Source organism: Oryza brachyantha, chromosome 5 (genome assembly GCF_000231095.2).
Source record: "Oryza brachyantha chromosome 5, ObraRS2, whole genome shotgun sequence".
Lineage (NCBI taxonomy): Eukaryota > Viridiplantae > Streptophyta > Magnoliopsida > Poales > Poaceae > Oryza > Oryza brachyantha.
The window spans coordinates 17717377-17734981 of record NC_023167.2 but is presented as its reverse complement, the minus strand read 5'-3'; the positions used below and the strand labels follow the sequence as shown (position 1 = coordinate 17734981).

At 37.5% G+C, this 17605-nt stretch overlaps 1 protein-coding gene across 6 annotated transcripts; it reads right to left on the bottom strand.

Annotated features, from left to right (window-relative positions):
* Window positions 1-181: 181 nt before the first annotated feature.
* On the bottom strand, window positions 182-16621 carry LOC102713089 (myosin-9-like). 6 transcript variants are annotated; one of them, XM_040523865.1, is made up of 49 exons: window positions 16333-16609; window positions 15277-15405; window positions 14628-14771; window positions 14364-14509; window positions 14104-14260; window positions 13900-13958; window positions 13565-13724; window positions 13343-13492; window positions 13105-13241; window positions 12832-12978; window positions 12666-12767; window positions 12444-12501; window positions 12258-12359; window positions 11779-11816; window positions 11508-11634; window positions 11202-11369; window positions 10733-10864; window positions 10545-10654; window positions 10412-10472; window positions 9816-9993; window positions 9514-9719; window positions 9192-9311; window positions 9022-9120; window positions 8730-8918; window positions 8457-8596; window positions 7527-7694; window positions 7236-7403; window positions 6912-7079; window positions 6486-6653; window positions 6200-6367; window positions 5862-6029; window positions 5601-5768; window positions 5238-5405; window positions 4959-5123; window positions 3824-3991; window positions 3512-3721; window positions 3271-3391; window positions 3091-3192; window positions 2923-3003; window positions 2653-2838; window positions 2120-2464; window positions 1896-2036; window positions 1733-1803; window positions 1558-1660; window positions 1434-1490; window positions 1271-1327; window positions 729-809; window positions 550-632; window positions 182-464 (listed from the first exon to the last, which is right to left on the bottom strand). In XM_040523865.1, exons 1-49 carry the CDS (start codon window positions 16333-16335, stop codon window positions 341-343), a joined length of 6501 nt encoding a protein of 2166 aa, XP_040379799.1. In that variant the 5' UTR covers window positions 16336-16609; the 3' UTR covers window positions 182-340. The 6 variants fall into 6 exon arrangements, with proteins under 6 accessions (XP_040379799.1, XP_040379798.1, XP_040379802.1 ...); XM_040523864.1 differs by having other exon boundaries at window positions 3091-3206; window positions 3282-3391; XM_040523868.1 differs by having other exon boundaries at window positions 1558-1657; window positions 16333-16608.
* Between the last annotated feature and the right edge of the window lie 984 nt (window positions 16622-17605).

The window sequence follows — 17605 nt, the reverse complement described above, 5'->3', positions numbered from 1 at the left end:
GTCGGATTTTTCTCACGGTTCACCATCTTATTTACATATAGGATTTCTTTGTGTAATTTATATGATTTCGGGTGTGGTTTATACGAGTTTTCACCTAGGTTGGGTTTGTACTGTATATTTATCCCACACAAAGAAAGAAGGGAACAACATCAGGCTAGATGACCTGAGAAAACAAGGGTAGTTCCTTAAACAAACCACTCAAACCAAAGGCCTAGAAACCCTCAGCTGTAATTGCTCTTAAATCATAAATGGCTTGCTAGTCTACACCAAGAATAAAGTGAAATATACACACTACAGAGAGGCAATCCTGTTTCACATAGCTTGCGAACAGTACTACTCATTATCTCCTCTGCAATATAAACGCAAAGCTATGATTTTCACGGACAAAAGGTAGCAGGTCATTCTCTGTCGTCTCCTCAATGGTTGGCATCGACTTCGCAATATCTTCAAGTGAAAAGGGTATGCTGGAAAGAAAATGAACAAAAGTTAAATCAGCAGTGAAAGGGAATAAAGAATGGGCCATGGGAACTTTTTGGCATAGTAGAAAACCTGGAATCGTCATCCAGCAGGACAGAAAAGCTGGTGGCATTATTTGATTCCTCCTTCATCATAGTTCTCATGCTTGATGTGAACTAAATCAGAAGTCACATGATTAGCATTTCAAAAGGAACAACAAACCAAATAATGCAAGACTTAATTATACAATTATAAGCAATCTATCATCTTACCTCTGCTGAAATAATGTTTGTGCCATTCATATCATCCCAATACATGCCAACTATACGCTCAAGCTGCTGTAAGCTGAGAGCCTGAACAGGTGGTGAAATGATTACACATATAGAGTTAATAAAGAGTAGAATGAAGCTCTCCCAATAACCAGAAAAATATACTCCCTTTGTATTTTAACAGATGACACCGTAAACTTTTTATCACATGACCATTTGTTTTATTCAAAAATTTTGTGCAAATAAGAAAAATATAAGTTGTGATTAAAATATATTAGGTGATAAAGCCAATCACAACAAAATAAATAATAATGACTTTATCCGTCGTTTTGGCTATATCTAGATTCATCTATTGATAAAGTATATTTCTGTGCATATGTCTAGATTCATTAGGATTCATATGAATCTATATAATGTTAGAAAGTCTTATGTTATGAAATTGAGGTGGTACATAAATCTTTTGAATAAGACGGATAGTCAAACATATACCAAAAAGTCAATGTTGTCGTCTATTAAAATACGTACGGAGGGAGTTTAGTACATACCGGGCAAACATCATTGCATATCTCACTCCACGTCCTTATTGGCTTCAGAGAAATTACCTGGTGAATGACAAGGAGGAAATATTTCGGAAAAGTAAGTTTCATAAAATTCACTTTGTTCACATGTCAAAATGGTTTAGCTTTTCATAATAGAGAAAATACACACCAAGAAATCAACAGCTTGTCTTATATGCCTCAGTGCTTCCCAGGCTGAATCTGCAAACTGCAAGTACTAAAAATTAAGCTGGCACCATTTGAAAAAGAAAAATCTACAGAAATATGTGAGCAACCTCTTGAGTAACATCATTGCACCAATGTTTTACTTGAGTTAGTCCAGCTCTGATATACTCCCCATTGCTGAACGAACAACATTCACGGCGCAAAAGAAGCCTACTTCCAAAAAGAGGGGAAAAAAATAACAACATGACTTTTCAGAAAATGCTACAGGAGAGAAAATAAGCTTACCTGTTAAAGAGTTGAACATTGACCATAGAAAATATTTGGGTAAGCAACTTGTGGGTAAGAATTGATGGGACCTGCAAATTTAACATAGTAAGGCAGTTGACCTGGTAAGTCAAATACTGGGAGTCGATATATGCATTAGTGTTTGTAATCATTTAGCACGTACATGATTTGCTCTTAGAAGATGCAAGCAGTTGTTGAGGATTTTCACGATGCCCAACCAATGTGTGAGTTGACTTTGTTGGCCCAAGTGACTAGCAGATGATAGTGAAGCTTTTGCTTGATTCGAGTGAGAAATCCTTGGATCCTGGAGATTTAGAATATTTACAGATGTTTCAGTTAGAAAAGTTTCAGAACTGATGATTGCTTTCCTTATGGGGGAGGAGGTACCTGTATGCACAACTCAAGTAACGGGTTAAGCTCCTTCTTAACTTTGTCACTTATCATACCATACACCTTTTCAATCAGATCCACAAGTTGCTGCTTGAAGAGCATAGCTGGATATTTTGCATCAATTTGTTGTAATCCAGTAGGTCCGTCCACTGATTGAGCACTGAAGTAAGCGAGTCCGCTGTTTGAAGTTTGATTAGCTTCAAAAATCCTTTCGTAGGAAAATCTCCGTCTATGTGGAGTTGAGATTGCTGCCCTAGTGGTTTTATATGAGCGTTGCAGGAGAACTGATAATGTTGACAGATTGGACAGCCAATAGGCCAGGCTTCTCGTATCATGTTCAGCCTTCAAGTAAGAGGAATGCCAGTTAATATTAGAACAATACAATGATTCTGGATTCCAAAATACTGGAAACTTGGCTGCATAAAGATGTCTCATATCGTATTACAACTTACAAGGCGCAAGATATATTCTACAAGACTAGAGCTACAGAACTGGAAGGTCTAAATACTTCAAAGAAATGAGCCACAAACCTCTATTGTTGAGTTTATAGTTTGTAGGATACTGTCAAAGACACCTGTCTTTGCTGTTTCAAACGATCTCCATTGAAGAAGGCACTGGTATACAAGAAGAGCAGCGACAGGTTTACTACCAGAGAATCCAAGGTGCTGGCTAATGTATTGAAGCAATAACTGCTGATCATCCTGGGGCTGCTGGTGCTGAGAAGGGTACCAAAAACAAACAATTCTACCATATTAGCAGTTGGGCGCTAGGCAAATTCAGCAAATTAGCAACTAGCATACCTGATATATTTCATTATGTGCTCTTGGAAATTTATCTCCATTTTCATAATCCTTTTGGTTAAACAAATCAAGGGTGCTACCCTGCATTAATTCGTTATTTAAATCAGTTGCAACATACGGACTAATTTATCACCAAACAAAAAGGACGATTGACATGCAACCACATACTTGGTTAACAACCATAGAGGGTCTTGTTTCTGCTGGACCAGTTGAGAACTTTTCAGCATATGCTACGTTGCCATTTAAAATATGTCCATTTTCTGGACTTCTCTGTTGAAATGCATCTACCAATTCAAGTGAGAACATTCAACAGTCATACAACTGTAAGATCTATTGAAGACACATTACATGGATCATACTGATTTTAGAGAATGCAGCTTGAGACTTGGCTGTAGAGGGAGGTGTCGCATTTGCTTGTTGGCGAAGAATATGATTTTCTGCATCTAAGTTGGTCGTTTTTCCTTCTATCCTGTGTTTGTGGAAGGTTGAATAACAGAGACACTTGTTCCATAAAAAAGGATAATGACAAATAAATACAGGACATGTCTAAATGAATCGTTGAACATTAAAAAATACATCTGTTGGTTACCTTCCTAAGGTTGCCTGGAGTTCACTAATAACTTGACCAGAATCTTCAATTTTCTTGATTAAATCATCATTTCTATTGAGGAGGTCTTCATTTCGTCTTATTAGATCTTCAATTCTTCCATGAGATTCAGCAAGTGCCTTTTTCACAGCATCACCTTCTTGTTTCTCCATTACAAAGGAAGACAATCTTGATATGGCATCTACTTGAAGCCTAATAATAGGGTAAAGACATAAGTTTCAGAAAGTATAATGGGATGACTGGTAATGATGAAATTGTAGCTAGTTTATAATTGAAGAAAATTAAGATACCAACTTTTGAACAGTGTCTTGCAGCTGCTGGGCCCTGTATTCACTGTCCCTAACTTTCTTAAATAAGCCTTCATTCCTCTCCTGAGCTTCAACAAGAGATTTCCTAGTCCTGTCATTTTCTTGTCTTTCAGCTTCCATATTAGCAGCTTGAGCCACTATATTTTCCTTAAGCCTGATTTTTGGGCAAATACAACTGCTGTCAGTTTGTTATATTGGCAATCAATAGTGAATGGCAATGAGGAATACCAGTGTTCAGAATTAAAGGGGAGATGTTACGCATACACATCACACAGTCCTAGATTTGCCTCAGCTTTACCTCAGATGATCTCAGTCTTTCACCTTCTGTCTATTACTGTTCCTTCAACTTTGCTAAGTTTGCATCAAAATTTATTTTGCTTGCATGCAGCACAAAGTGTAATCTATTGCCTTTATCCATACACAAAAGAAAAGCACATCTTTCTAAAAACAAGACTGAGATGGCTTAATATCCACAGTTTTCCAAACAACAATGAGAACATAACTTAATGAAAAAAAAGCAAAACAACGAAATAGTCAAAGGGGTTCTCGTACCGCAGGAGAAGTTGCTACTCGAACTTACTAAGCTACTGCCCTGTTAACATTTTCTGCAACATACCATTTAACGGGCATTCTATGGTGGGAATAAACCTTAAAATATCATTTCAATTAATAAATGGGTGCTAAATTGTGTGCTATCAATGGATTGTGTGGACATTATATTTTTCTCTTTGATTCAGTAACATCGGAGAAAATTCAGAAAGTTATCAGACTTAGTACAGAAAAACAACAACATAGGACTAGTAGTACAATGTACAATGTAAGGACCAGCTCGCTTTTGTGTAATTTTCAAGGCAAGATATTACAAGCTGATGAAGGTGAGAGCTTGAGCTTGTAATGTACTCCCTCCGTCCCAAAATAACCTCATTTTTCACCCATTCCACACATATCAATACAAAAGCAAAAAAAAAAAACTATAATACACTGCATTGGAAGTAGATAAAGTGAGAGGATAATTGCTAAAAAATAAACTTATTTTGGGACAAACAAGAGTAGGTAAAGATGATCTAATTTTAGGACAAAGGAGTAATAACCAGAAAGCTCTATTCAAGGAAGGTACTTACACAGTTACAGTGTCTTGAAGATGCTCAACTCTTTTGTTAGCTTCTTCAATCTTGATTACTAATCCTTCATTTCTGTATTCAGTCTCAGTCAGCGCTTTCTTCAGCTCATCCTTCTCCTGTCTCTCCGATAGCAACAAAGTATCTTTTGTTGTTTGTTCACCAAGCCTAAATTTAGTCAGGAAATATGCCAAAATTTAGCATCTATAAAAATGCAAACACTCACTTTACATATGAACTGTCACTGCCACATCTTAAGAAAATCATGGGGAGCTGAAAAACCTTTGTATGGTACCCTGAAGAAAACCAATTTTCTTGTCAACATCTTCAAATTTCTTCAGTAGCTGTGAATTTCTTTCTTGACTTTCTGAATGTGCCTTCATAGTTGCATTGCTTTGCTCTCGCTCTCTCAACAGTACAGCCTCCATTGTAGATGCATTCTCTTGAAGCCTGTAATCAATAGATGGAGTATGGAGTCGGTTCAATATAAATAGGTATGAGATGTATCTTCTGCCAATATAAGATCATGTGTCTTTGAGGTTGTTAGGCAGAGCTTAAAGAGTTACAAGACAAATGATATAGTACTTGATGTGATCTTAGCAATTTTCTTAAATAGGAACATGCTAATGAGGAATAACTGTTGACCTCTCAACAGTTAGCTGAAGCTGAAGGGTGTGCTTGTCACAATCCTGGATCTTATTGATTAACTCTCCATTTCTCAACTGAGTTTCGGATAGAGTTTGCTTAGCCACCTCATGCGTCTGTTTTTCTGATAGCAATAAAGCTTCTCTTGTAATAGCATCTTCTTCAAGCCTGTGATCATTGAAATAAGAGGTCATTATCATGTTGTAATTGCAATATTAATAAATGTTGGTGCATGTATCCACTTAAAAGGAGCTTCCGAACCTCTTGATGTTGTCTTCCAGATGTCTTCTGATTTCTTGCAATTGTTGGAACTCATTTACCAATTCTGTGATCTTTCTGTGAGCATTGGTTAGCTCGTCCTTGGTTGCATCATTTTCTTGTCTATGTATTGCCAACAAAGAGTCTTTCTCTGCTGTACATTCTTTCAGTCTATGTACAATGAAGAAAATCTTATGGTTAGAGTCCACCCAATATGGTAGAGTGATACGGATGTACTGTGATAAAAGGTAATGCAGAATTGAACAGAACACTATAGTTGACCAAGAAATAGTTGCTTATGTCATTTCAAGGTTATAGACCATGAAAAGACAAATTCAAACCTGTTCACTGAATCCTCAAGCAAATTGGTTTTCCTCTCTAAATCCTCTAAACTTTTTGTTAATTCTTGATTTCTCCTTTCAGCTTCAATTAGTGCTTTTGTTGTGGAATCATGACTTTGCTTTGTCTTCAGAAGCAAAGACTCCCTTGATGTTGCATGTTTCTCAAGTCTAAATTCATCGAAAAAAGTTTGTAAATCAGTTAGCTCACAATGTTGAGAAAACAGCAGTGGAGCTCCCAGGTACACAGCACAGATAGTGCACTGTCTGAATTAAGCAAAGCAAGAACCTTTGAGCATTCTCTAGAAGCCTATTTATACTTTTCTCTGCTTCATCAACTTTCCGAAGCAATTCCCAGTTTCTTTCCTGAGATTTAGAAAGCGATTGCTTTGTTTGGTCATGCTCTTGCCTTTCTGCTACGTACAGGGCATCTCTTGTGGTTGCATTTTCTTCGAACCTATATTTAGTGAAGAACATGTTACCAAGTCTAACACTGACGTCAGAAAAAAACAAAAACTTCCTTGCTAAAGAATTGCCAAGAAGGCACATATGCAACACCCTCACATATATGCCCCCAAACTATGGTCAATCCCTCAAAAAACAATGAGTTCCTGCAGTTCAAGATCCTGCAGTGCATATCAGGGTTTCCGAACTATGCCTCTCTTTCAAGCCATTATTTGCAAAGAGCTTAATCAGCTCAACGAGAGAAATGAACCTCTTTAAAGAATCTTGAAGTAGATTGTTTGTTCTATTGGCATCTGCCAGCTTCTTCTGCAACTCTTCATTGCCCTGTTTCATTTCAGCTAGCTGTGACATGATTGCAGCACTGTGTTGTTTCTCAGCTAGCAATGAAGTCTCCAATGTTGTTGCAGTTTCTTCAAATCTATCATTGAAAAGAATAATCAACTTTTGTATTTTCCAAAAAAATGAGTCTAGAAAATAGTAAGTGAGACTTCGGATGGCTGGGGGTCTACGGCTGAGGTCAGTCATAAAGTGTAATCAAGCATAGCAGAAGGCAAACTGAGATCAATCAATAGACCTTTGGATATTGTCTCTAAATTTAGCAATATTGCTTTCAGAAACTTCAATTTTATTGAGCAATTCCTCATTCTTCCCATGAGCCTCGACGAGTAATTTATTGGTCGCTTCACTTTCTTGCCTTTCTGTAAGCCAAGTGGTCTCGTTCTCAAGTAAACTTTGTTCTAGCCTGAGCTCAAGAAAGATAAAAGGAAAAAACTTCAGCGCAGGTAATTTTAATACTAAAAGTTGCCCAAGTCATAAAGATTATATGTCCTGGACAAAGCTTATTTTCTTAAGAAATGTAAATGACCTCCGCACAGTAGTCTGAAGCGATGTGGATTTTCCATTAGCATCTGCAACCTGTCTAAGTAGTTCTTCAACTCTCTGTTGTGCTTCACCAATTTGCCTTCTGTTTGCCTCATTTTGTTGCCTCTCCATCATCAGAGAAATCTCAAGTCCTTTTGTGCTCTCTTCAAAACTGTATCCAACAAGAAGAAAGAAATATATTTTTCCAATCAGTAGACAATGATGGAAGTGAATTTACTTGACTCCAGTAACATCTATGGTGAAGAAAATTACCAACATGTTGAATGTTCATATGTACATAATGCACTTCAAAGAATAAAATGCTAGCATAAAAAAAGAACAGAGAGAACCTGAAGTGTGTAGCTTTCTGATTAAGATAGAAGATGGAGCTTGAGACCATGATTTCAACCAACAAAACTTAAATGCTTTGCAACTCAAGTACAGGGTTTTCTCCCATAAAATGCTAGTATGGGAAACAATGAACTTCTGCAAATATGTTAATGTGAAAAGTATCTTTTCAGGATCCTCCTATTAACCCTCTGTTTATTTCTTGAGCTTCAGCAAATTATTTACTTATTCCAGTGCACAACTCACTTGTCTACTTGTTCTACGCAAATGCCACAAAAGTGATCCAAGTAAAGGGAAAATTGTGATAAAAGGGACAAATTATGACCTTAGTACCTCACTAAAGAAATGAAACAAGCTGCCTGCTCTACAATAAGGACTATGCCAGTTATTAATGTGCGGAGTGCAAGTTTGTCGGATGTGCTGGTATAATAAACACATTGAAATCTTCTGTTGCACTTCTGTTAAAAATACTAGTTTTCACATGGTTCCTTAACAGTGATGTAAAAGTTTCCAACAGATTTGGTTGGAATCAGAGAAGCCTGCCATGCTGCCAGTCTATTAAGATCAACAGTTAATAAGCACTGACCTCTTCAGAGTATCTTTAAGGTGCTTGAAGTTTTCATCTGCAACCTCAACTTTCTTAGTTAGGTCATTGCTTCTTTCTTGAGCAATAAAGGATGCACTCTTCACTGCATTTTTTTCTTCTTGTTCTTTTAGTAGTAGTACCTGCCGAAGTAACATTTATCTATAAACATCAAATATCTTGCCATATCTGAGTAAGTTACTTATAGCTCAGAGACTTATTTCTTAAGAAACATATGGAAAGGATATTCCATTAGCTCAGCTTGAGGAAAAGCACCTTCAGCTCCTCAACTTCTTTATTCAGTAAAGCAATCTTCTCTCTTTCTAGAACTAGAGCTTCTTCCACCACCTTTTTGGCTGATTCTCTTTCCTGTGATGCTCTGGCTTCTTCCACTCTACGCTCCATCTCACAAAGAGTGGCCTGTAATTTGGAAATTTCCGCTGCTCTGCTATTCTCTAAATCAGTCTGAAAAAGATGTCACAATTGGACTACTGAGCAGAGATAACCCAGAAATATGACCTACTAATCCTCTTCTCTAAATAAGTTATAATCAAGGAGAAGCATTTACCCTCAGTTTCTTTTCCAAACCCAAACGGCTTGATAATTCTTCTACATGTTCCTCGAGTTTCTCTTTCTCTACCTTGAGAGCTTCTGTGTCTCTTGCAGCCTACAAAGTTTACACAACTAAAATAAAAGGCTCAAGTATGAAGTAAAGCAATGAAAATATTTCTTGAGTACCATTTTGAGCTTTCTGAGTTTTCCCTTAGCAACTTGTCTTCTCCAAGCACACTGATAAACCAACACTGATGTCTTCAATTTAAGATAGTTTGAATTATCCCTGTGGCAACGCCATTGAGTCTGCGGGCAATCATTATCAGAGTAACAGTCCAAAGGTGATAAAAAAGTATGAACTTGCAAAATGCCAGAACACTTGTGGTTGACTTTTATATTAGGGATTAATAATTAACTATCCTTTTAAAGTAGATATATAGTGGCTTAAATAATTAGCTGCAGCAACTTTCCATTGAAATAATTAAGAAGGAACAAATAAATATATTACCTGGATATCAGTAGAAGCTTTGTTTTTTTTTCGGCGAATATATTCGTTATAAGCACCAAAGGTCCTTAATCCTGTCTGCAATGTAATGGCTGAAGAGCGCAGTTCAGAAAAAGACTTTGAAGCAAAATAGCAGCGGGCATTTTTCTGTATTTTCAGAGCTGCAGCTTGTTTTCTGAGGAACAGATGTAGCTTACAAGCCAAAATTGCTGCAAATGAAAAATAATTTGCCATAAGTATGTGGCTCCACCTCTACACCTGCCATAATGCCACGAGTACTGTTTCCCACTTGAGCTCAACCTTACCTCTAACAAGAGATTGAAAGGATATGGATGTGTTGCGTAATATAAGAAATTGCTCACGAGCAACATGAGTGCGAAATCTACTCTGAACAGCTCTAGCTGCTCTAGTGTGCACTTCAGTTCTTCTAGCATCCAATTCAGCCATCTGACCAGCTCTCAGGAACACCTTAGTTCTTCCAATCTGTCAAAGACAGCAATTATTTGCAATATTTTCAAGAAATTCCATGATTAAACAATCTATATATTTGCATTAAGTTCACCAAAGAAAATAATCATAAACACAAGATACGGAGTAAAACTGTTTACAGTGTATCATGTATTCATGTTAATCTCACCATGACTTTTCTTTTCCAGGGAGAATATCTACTGAAAGTAAAAGACATCATTTTTTTTTTTGAAAATTTGAAAAGTTCAGTTGCATCACCAAATCAACAAGAAAAATCCTCTAGAACTTACTTTCTACCTTACAGGCTGTAACTATTCAAAAAAAAAAATACATATCTTGTTTACTTCGTACCCTTTTATCGGACGACGAAAAGAGAAAAATGTGTTGCACAATTCATGTAAAGTGGGATTTATTCTGGTAAAGCACGCCTCACCTGATAACCCTGGAGTCCAATTTTGTCCAAAATCTTTTGGCAGATTACTTTTTCATCATTTCTGTCAAATATCATAAGAACAGTAAATACAGAGGTAACAGAATAAGCAGTTATAGGGAAACATTATGCTCACCTTTCTTTGAAAAATTCAGGAGCGAGAACGCGAAACCGTTGAAGAAAATCATGAAATAACTTTCTTGTAGGGTATCCAGCACAACTGATTCGAATAGCTTCAAGAACACCCTGAAAGTATCAGTCATTAGGGTATACAACAATATTGGCTTTCTCCGGAAACTGTTTGATGAATGATGTATTCCTTACCGAACATCGAAGTTGATGCAAAACATTGCTGTTCTCAAATGTAGCAGGCTTAAGAAGATTATTGGGCTTAATACATCTAATATAATGAGGTTCTGTAGAACTTAAAGTCTCCATCAGTTCGTGGAGTTGCCCCTGAGAATTTACATGAAATGCTCAGATATTGTCATTGTATAGAATATTTTCCATATAAAAAATGATGTATAGCACAATAATTGTAATTGCTTCACATGCCCTCTATCAAGTACTCCCTCTGTTTCAAAGTGTAAGCATTTCTGATATTTGAATCTTGTACCAAAATGTAAGCGTTTCAGTCACTATTCACATGTACTATTTGTCCCATCAATAACTTCTCATTTAAAATTCTTCCGATTTTATCCCACCCTCCCTCACACACCTATCCATTCCTCATTTACTAAGGGGTACTACAGTGTCTGGAGAACAACAAAGAATTGAACTAGCAGGATGATACCTTAAAACGAGTAGCAATTGAGGACTTTGAAGATTTTGTGTTCTCCTCTTGTACTGATGGGAATAACCCTGACACGAAGGAGCACTTGGAAGCATTAAGCAACTCTTGATGCTCAACAACTACATAATCTCTGTTTTTGTCCAGGAAATGATCAGATTGATATGTTACCTGGAAAGAAATCAAGAAATTAAAAGTTGTAAAGAAATCAAGAAATTAAAAGTTGGAAAGAAATCAAGAAATTAAAAGCAACTCTTGTGCTTAATCAAATGCATAAGCAAAGAATGCTATGTGTAAAAGAATGCTCACTTCGCCTGCATAATGTTGGATTGTAAATGCAGTACGAGAAAGCTTTGGTTTGCTAAACCTTTTGTGGTTCCTGAACTTCTCATACAGCTTCTGAGAAAATGACTCATGCGTGCATTTAGGAAACATACTGGTGCATACAGGATAGAGAAAGAATCACTGTCAGAACTGCGAATTCAGAAATAGATATAGCAATGTTGATTATAACAAGGAAGCAATTATTTCACGAGCTGCATGTTAATGCAGTGCATTGAAGAAGGCTTTAAACACTAACCAAGCTTCATCAAGAAGTGCAACAATCCCACCAGGTTTCTGAAATAAATAAGGATATATGTAAATTTAACTTAAGAAGAGAAAAGGATATGCAACAACGTCTGGCAACTACACTGCACAACATGACCAGTGTTCATGAAATCATGATGATAAGTCAACAGCTATGAAAAAAACCCAACAGCCCCCTCAAAAACCACAGTCCAGAAAAAAGAATTCAGAGAAATGTAAACCATAATATATTATACTCTATTTGATACTCAAACTGATATTTGGGGAGATAAGCACATGTTTGTACTAGTATTACATCCAACAGGACAGCTACCTATATGTAAACCAGTTTCAGAGTACTGACAGGTTAGTGGTGAGTAACTTCATGAGTTTTTCCTAAATCCTTTATGTGTTGGTGACAAATGACAATGGCCGCCAGAAGGCTGGCAACATACTTAGTTAAGAAAATTATATACAACAAATGCTACATGCCTTTTCAATCAAGTCCAACACGTCTTGATTGTCAACAAATTCTATGTAACTCCAGTCAATCTGCTCCCGGTTATACTCTTCCTGCTCCATTTTGAAGACATTCTGCCAACACAAACTTTACTCATTTTACCAAATACTAAGCAAAGAGTGATACCATGAACATCAAAACATGTGCTATTAATTTACCTGATTAAAGTGCTGCTGGAGTTTTTCATTGGTGAAATTGATGCATAATTGTTCAAAGCTGTTTCAGTCGTGAATAAACATATGGACTTCCATTAATGATCTTCAATGGTACACTGGAATCATCATGTACTACCTCCATCCCAAAATATAAGGGGTTTTGGCTGTGCATTTATAGCCAAAATCCCTTATATTTTGGGATGGAGGTAGTAGTTAAGAATTTACCTATTATTCTTGAAACTTTCAAAACCATAGATATCAAGCACACCAATCAAATGTTCGGAGTTCTCATCTTGTCCTATCGATGCATTTAGTCTATTTACAAGCCTGCACAGGGTACAGTCTCATACACTTACAATTCAGGAGCAAACCACAGAGTTATAGACATTACCAGTCAAACAGTCGAGAATATATTTGCTTGGCTAAGCCATCTCTGCTGACAGTGGCAGAATTAGGGTCAACTGTTGTGGTAATCACTCCTTCTGGTGTATTTATTTTCCTCTTTATCATTGCATTCTCCAACTTCCCACGATCACACCTGCAGTACGAACCCCACAGTGAGTATTAAGGTATAAACAGAGAATTTTTTTTTCAGCCGGGTAACAAAGAAATTTGAAACGGAAAGTTTGAAGATAACTATAGAACAGGCGGGCATTAGACATACATCAAGAGCTCTGCAGCTGCATTAAGATGGAACCTAGCTTTCTCATCCTTTATAACAGATGAATCTACCTCCCTCCCTTTCACAAAATTGATGTTCCCAAGGTGAAGCACAGCAGCAACAACTCGGAATATAGCCTCCTGCATTAGCAGCGTGTTACTTGAATAAGTGGCAATGCCCTAGCCATATGCACATATAATATCAACTATTTAGTGGCTTGAAAGGTGTAGAAACTAAATACCTGCTCCTGCTCAGTTATGCCAACTGTGTTCATAGCACTTCTTGTTGAAAGATACTCCTCAGTGTCACTAATCCCATCAACTTTGATGCAAGTAGATTGGTTGAGATAATGAAACGATGAAGGCTCACCCAGATTATACTTTCTGATGTCCTATCATTCGGGTTTATTCATCAATAAATAACACAGACCCAGATTGCTAATCATGTTGAGTTAGGAAATTACCTCCGATGGTGCTGCACATAGGAAGTAAAAGCAATGGTAGTTTCTCTCTGGACTATTGATTTGACAAACACGCGACCTTTCAAGTAAGTATGTTCTAATAGCAGCACCAGATATCTTCCCACTCTTGTCAAACTGAATTTCAACAAATTTGCCAAACCGGCTTGACCATGTTATAAAAAATAGTAAGTACATGTGTGAGCAAATATTCTTAATGAAAAAGGAACAAAAAGGATCTTTATTGATTTTACAGGTTTCGTCGCCATGAAAATGCTATAGTGAATAAATTGTAAATTAATTATCTTCCAATATTCCAACTGAGAGTGTAAAACAAGCACCTTGAATTGTTGTTTCGAACAGTCTTTGCATTGCCGAAAGCTTCAAGGACTGGATTAGACTGCACAAAGCACGGTTAAGTATGAAAAACTAGTCCAGGCAAAAGTAACAAATCACTTTAAAAGCCGTCACTTCCATTGGGAAGGACTGAAATGTTGTTCTTAACAATGTGAAGGGCTGCAAAATATTAATGATCCCTAAATTACTTCTAAAACTTGTTGTTCTACTGTCCTCGCTCCTGTTCTAGACCGTCCACCCAAAAATGCTAGATATCTCATAAGCATCTTTGTGGTCTCAGTCTTGCCAGCACCACTTTCACCGCTCACCAAAATGGAATTGCTCTTTCTTTCATTCATCATCTGCCTGTTTCCTTATTCAAAAGAATGCCAGAAAAGGTACCATCATTATTGGTACATTGACCTGTTATTTTAAAGAAATATACATCGATAGTATTATAGGGAATTACCTGTAAGAAACATCAGCAATTGCAAATACATGAGGATCTAGCTCACCGAAATTTGCACCTTTGTACTTCGCCATAGTATGGGGTTCAGCAAGATGAGGCAACCTTTGGAATGGATTGATTGCAATCAATATATTACCAGTATAGGTCTGGAATTCAAGAAACGAGAGTAGAATCAGAAAAGAAAGGAGGGGATTGGCAAAGCCACAAACTTGTTTCTCTTTGGCTACTGTTACAGTGATATGTTTTCAGTGTGCAAATACTCACATAAATTATATTTTTTGCATATCGAACAGAGAGATTGTTTAAAACACCAGGCTCATGCAAGTATGATAGTCTTATCATGTCATCAATTCCATCAGAAGGCACTTCTGTGTCTTTTGGATGAATATCTGATATACTCGCAACAACCTGGTTTCACAGAATTGAAGTAACGAAGCAGATTTCATCACACGAAACATATCAATATAGATGATGTGAGATATGTGAATAACACCAGCATGGATTATAGTATTAAACAACAAAATAAACAGGAACGATTTCATTCCTTGATGCAGTTCAAAGTTTAAACCAAAACAAGAAAATACCCTGAAAACATGTTCGGTCTGTTCTGATTATTATTAGTATTTCAAACATTAGATTTTATTTGATGTTGAAAATGGATAGTTTAGGTATTTTATGGAAAATTAGCTATGCTATTAATTGAAGTAGTTTTCTAGTATTTCAATTTTCAACATTAAAATATGAAGGTCGTTACTTTATGGAATTATTGACAGTTGGAATAGATTTAATTTGCAAGAAGAGCATAATCATGTGCATAATAGTTTTCACCAAAGTTGATGGTAATAATAATAAATAATGAAGAATGTAAGGTGCAAAATAAAACAAAGTAGTAACTGATGTCAGCTAAAAATACCATCTTTCCATTGGTAGTGCGGATATGGGCCTTTTGACCCTCAATTCGGAAGACCTCGCCATCAATCCAAGCTAAATCTTTATCCTCCAGCCATATATGGGAACCCAGGACAATTTTTAATGTGGCAGCCTGCTCACATGGCACAAGTCACATAAACCCAACATAAATCAAGGTTAATAGGTAAAATGGATGCATAGGTATCTATCTAAAGTTTGTGTTACAAAAGGTGCCAAAAATGATTAAAGAAACACTATTGAATAATATTATAGTAACTAGCCTTACCCAGGTAAATTGCTCACTTAGATACAATGGTCTGATTCTATTTGCCAAACAACTCCTGTATTTGTTGCTGAAATGCATTGTGTTTCTTATCTACATTGTTATATTTAGGATCCTACACGAAATCTTCTTTTCCTACTGTTTCAATTATACAATACATATGTGACATACAAAGCAGCATGAGGCGTAATTGTTAAGTTAATTTGGCCAGCTAATTGGCCGGCCCAGAAAAAAAAAAGGTGTCATTGTTGCAGTGGACGTATGCAGTTTAATAAATCTAAGAATGTCATGGCAAGAAATGAGAGAAGATCAAAGACAAAGGGATACATGATCAGAAAACACATTCATGAAGCATATGGCTTAAAGTGTAAATTCCAGAGAAGGATATTAGATGCACTAAATTCGCAGCACTACCATGAATAAGAATTGATAGCACCTACTTCAGCACACATTTGGTCACAAATAAACAGAATCAGATCTCAATACAAATGTATTAAGTTATGGAGTCATCATCAAATTAGATATGGGTGAAAACTAATTGCAGGATACAGTTCTCCATTATAATATGGTGGCAATGAACAACTCAAATTAATCGGGTCACCCGTTCATCCATTCCTCTACTAAGGCCAACGCGAGCATTCACAATTTTCCCCCCGTAACGACACGAACACAGAAACCTCACATTAACCCAGTGCAACAGAGAAACGAACCAGAATCCCCGCTCATCTAGCAGTAGCAGCCGCAGAGGCAGAAGCACTGCCAGTACGGACAACGTACCATGGGTCGCGCTCGCCCGCGCGTTCACCGCTGGGGAAGCAGGCGATCGCCGGACGGGGGACGGGTGTGCGGGGGCACAGTCGAGCCGCCGGCGCCTCCTCCGTCGTCGGTATCGGCGGCCGCGGGGCGGGGCGGGGCCAGGCCTTCGATCCAGCGCGTGCGGGGGGCGCGCGATGCCAGCACAGCAGCGAGGCACGCGGGGGGAGGAGGAGGAGGGGGAGCGATCGAGAGGTGGGGCGCGCAACCGGAGGAGGCGACTGGCGATGCCATCTATTTTTGGCGATGCGTCTCGGGCGGGGCGGGGGTGCTCGCGGTCGCGGCTCGCCCCGGCGATTCTGGGCGCGGGCGCCGCCACGGCGCCACCGTGTCCACCGCCGTGGCATTCGGCAGAAAGCCCGAATGCCGCGGAGGGGAGGGAGGAGCGGAGGAGGGGGTTCGCGCTGATTGGTGCGGCCGCGCGACCACGTAGGAAGCCGGTGCAGCGGCGTGCTCTGCTACTGCCACTGAGGCACTGACGATTCCACTATAATTTATAATTAAAACTATATATATATATATATATAATATTCTAAGTAATTTAAAACACATAAAAAATTAATTTTCAATGTAAGTTTTAAAATTTAAAATTTAGCCAATAAACATAACCTACACGAAAAGATAAGGGGCTTTTGTGCGATGATGACACGGGAAGGGTAATTAAAATTTGATGTTAAGCAACAGTTTATTAAAATATTATTTATTGATAACTTCATAAGTTCTTAATTTAATAACAAATAACACAGTATCAAGAAGGACATCATTTTCAACTATCAACATCAATATAGACAAATACTTCATTGGGCTACGTTTGTACTTTTCATGTTTATTAGACAAAGGTAGTAAGTATATTTAGATCTGTTTTGAACGCTACGTAGTGTTGCAAATTTATTGGTTTCATAAATTTATTTCACCAGTAGATTGATGGCTACGATTTTATAAGCTTGACATAATCTTATCCCAAACATTAAATATTTATTACCGGAGTGAGTGATTGATATTATTGGCTGCAATTCACCATATTTCGATAATAAATATTAGTTTTTTTTAGTTTCATGATTCCCGGTCGTAATTTGCTCTAGTCCGTGAATAAGATTGCATTCCTATTTTATTTAAAATCATTTTTAACATTCTTAGCATAACTCAAGAATTTATCAAAGAAAAAGAACTATGCATACGATATTTCTTCGATCTTGTACGATCAAACGTAACGGCGGGGACAACAGGGGAGAAACGT

Bases quoted from the DNA above. Each gene is read 5' to 3' on its own strand.
- LOC102713089 (XM_040523864.1), bottom strand. The intron at 13,725-13,899 runs GTGCTTGTTTTA...AACATGGTCAAG, and splicing joins GTTCGAAACAACAATTCAAG to CCGGTTTGGCAAATTTGTTG. The intron at 10,655-10,732 runs GTAAGGAATACA...TGATACTTTCAG, and splicing joins TGCATCAACTTCGATGTTCG to GGTGTTCTTGAAGCTATTCG.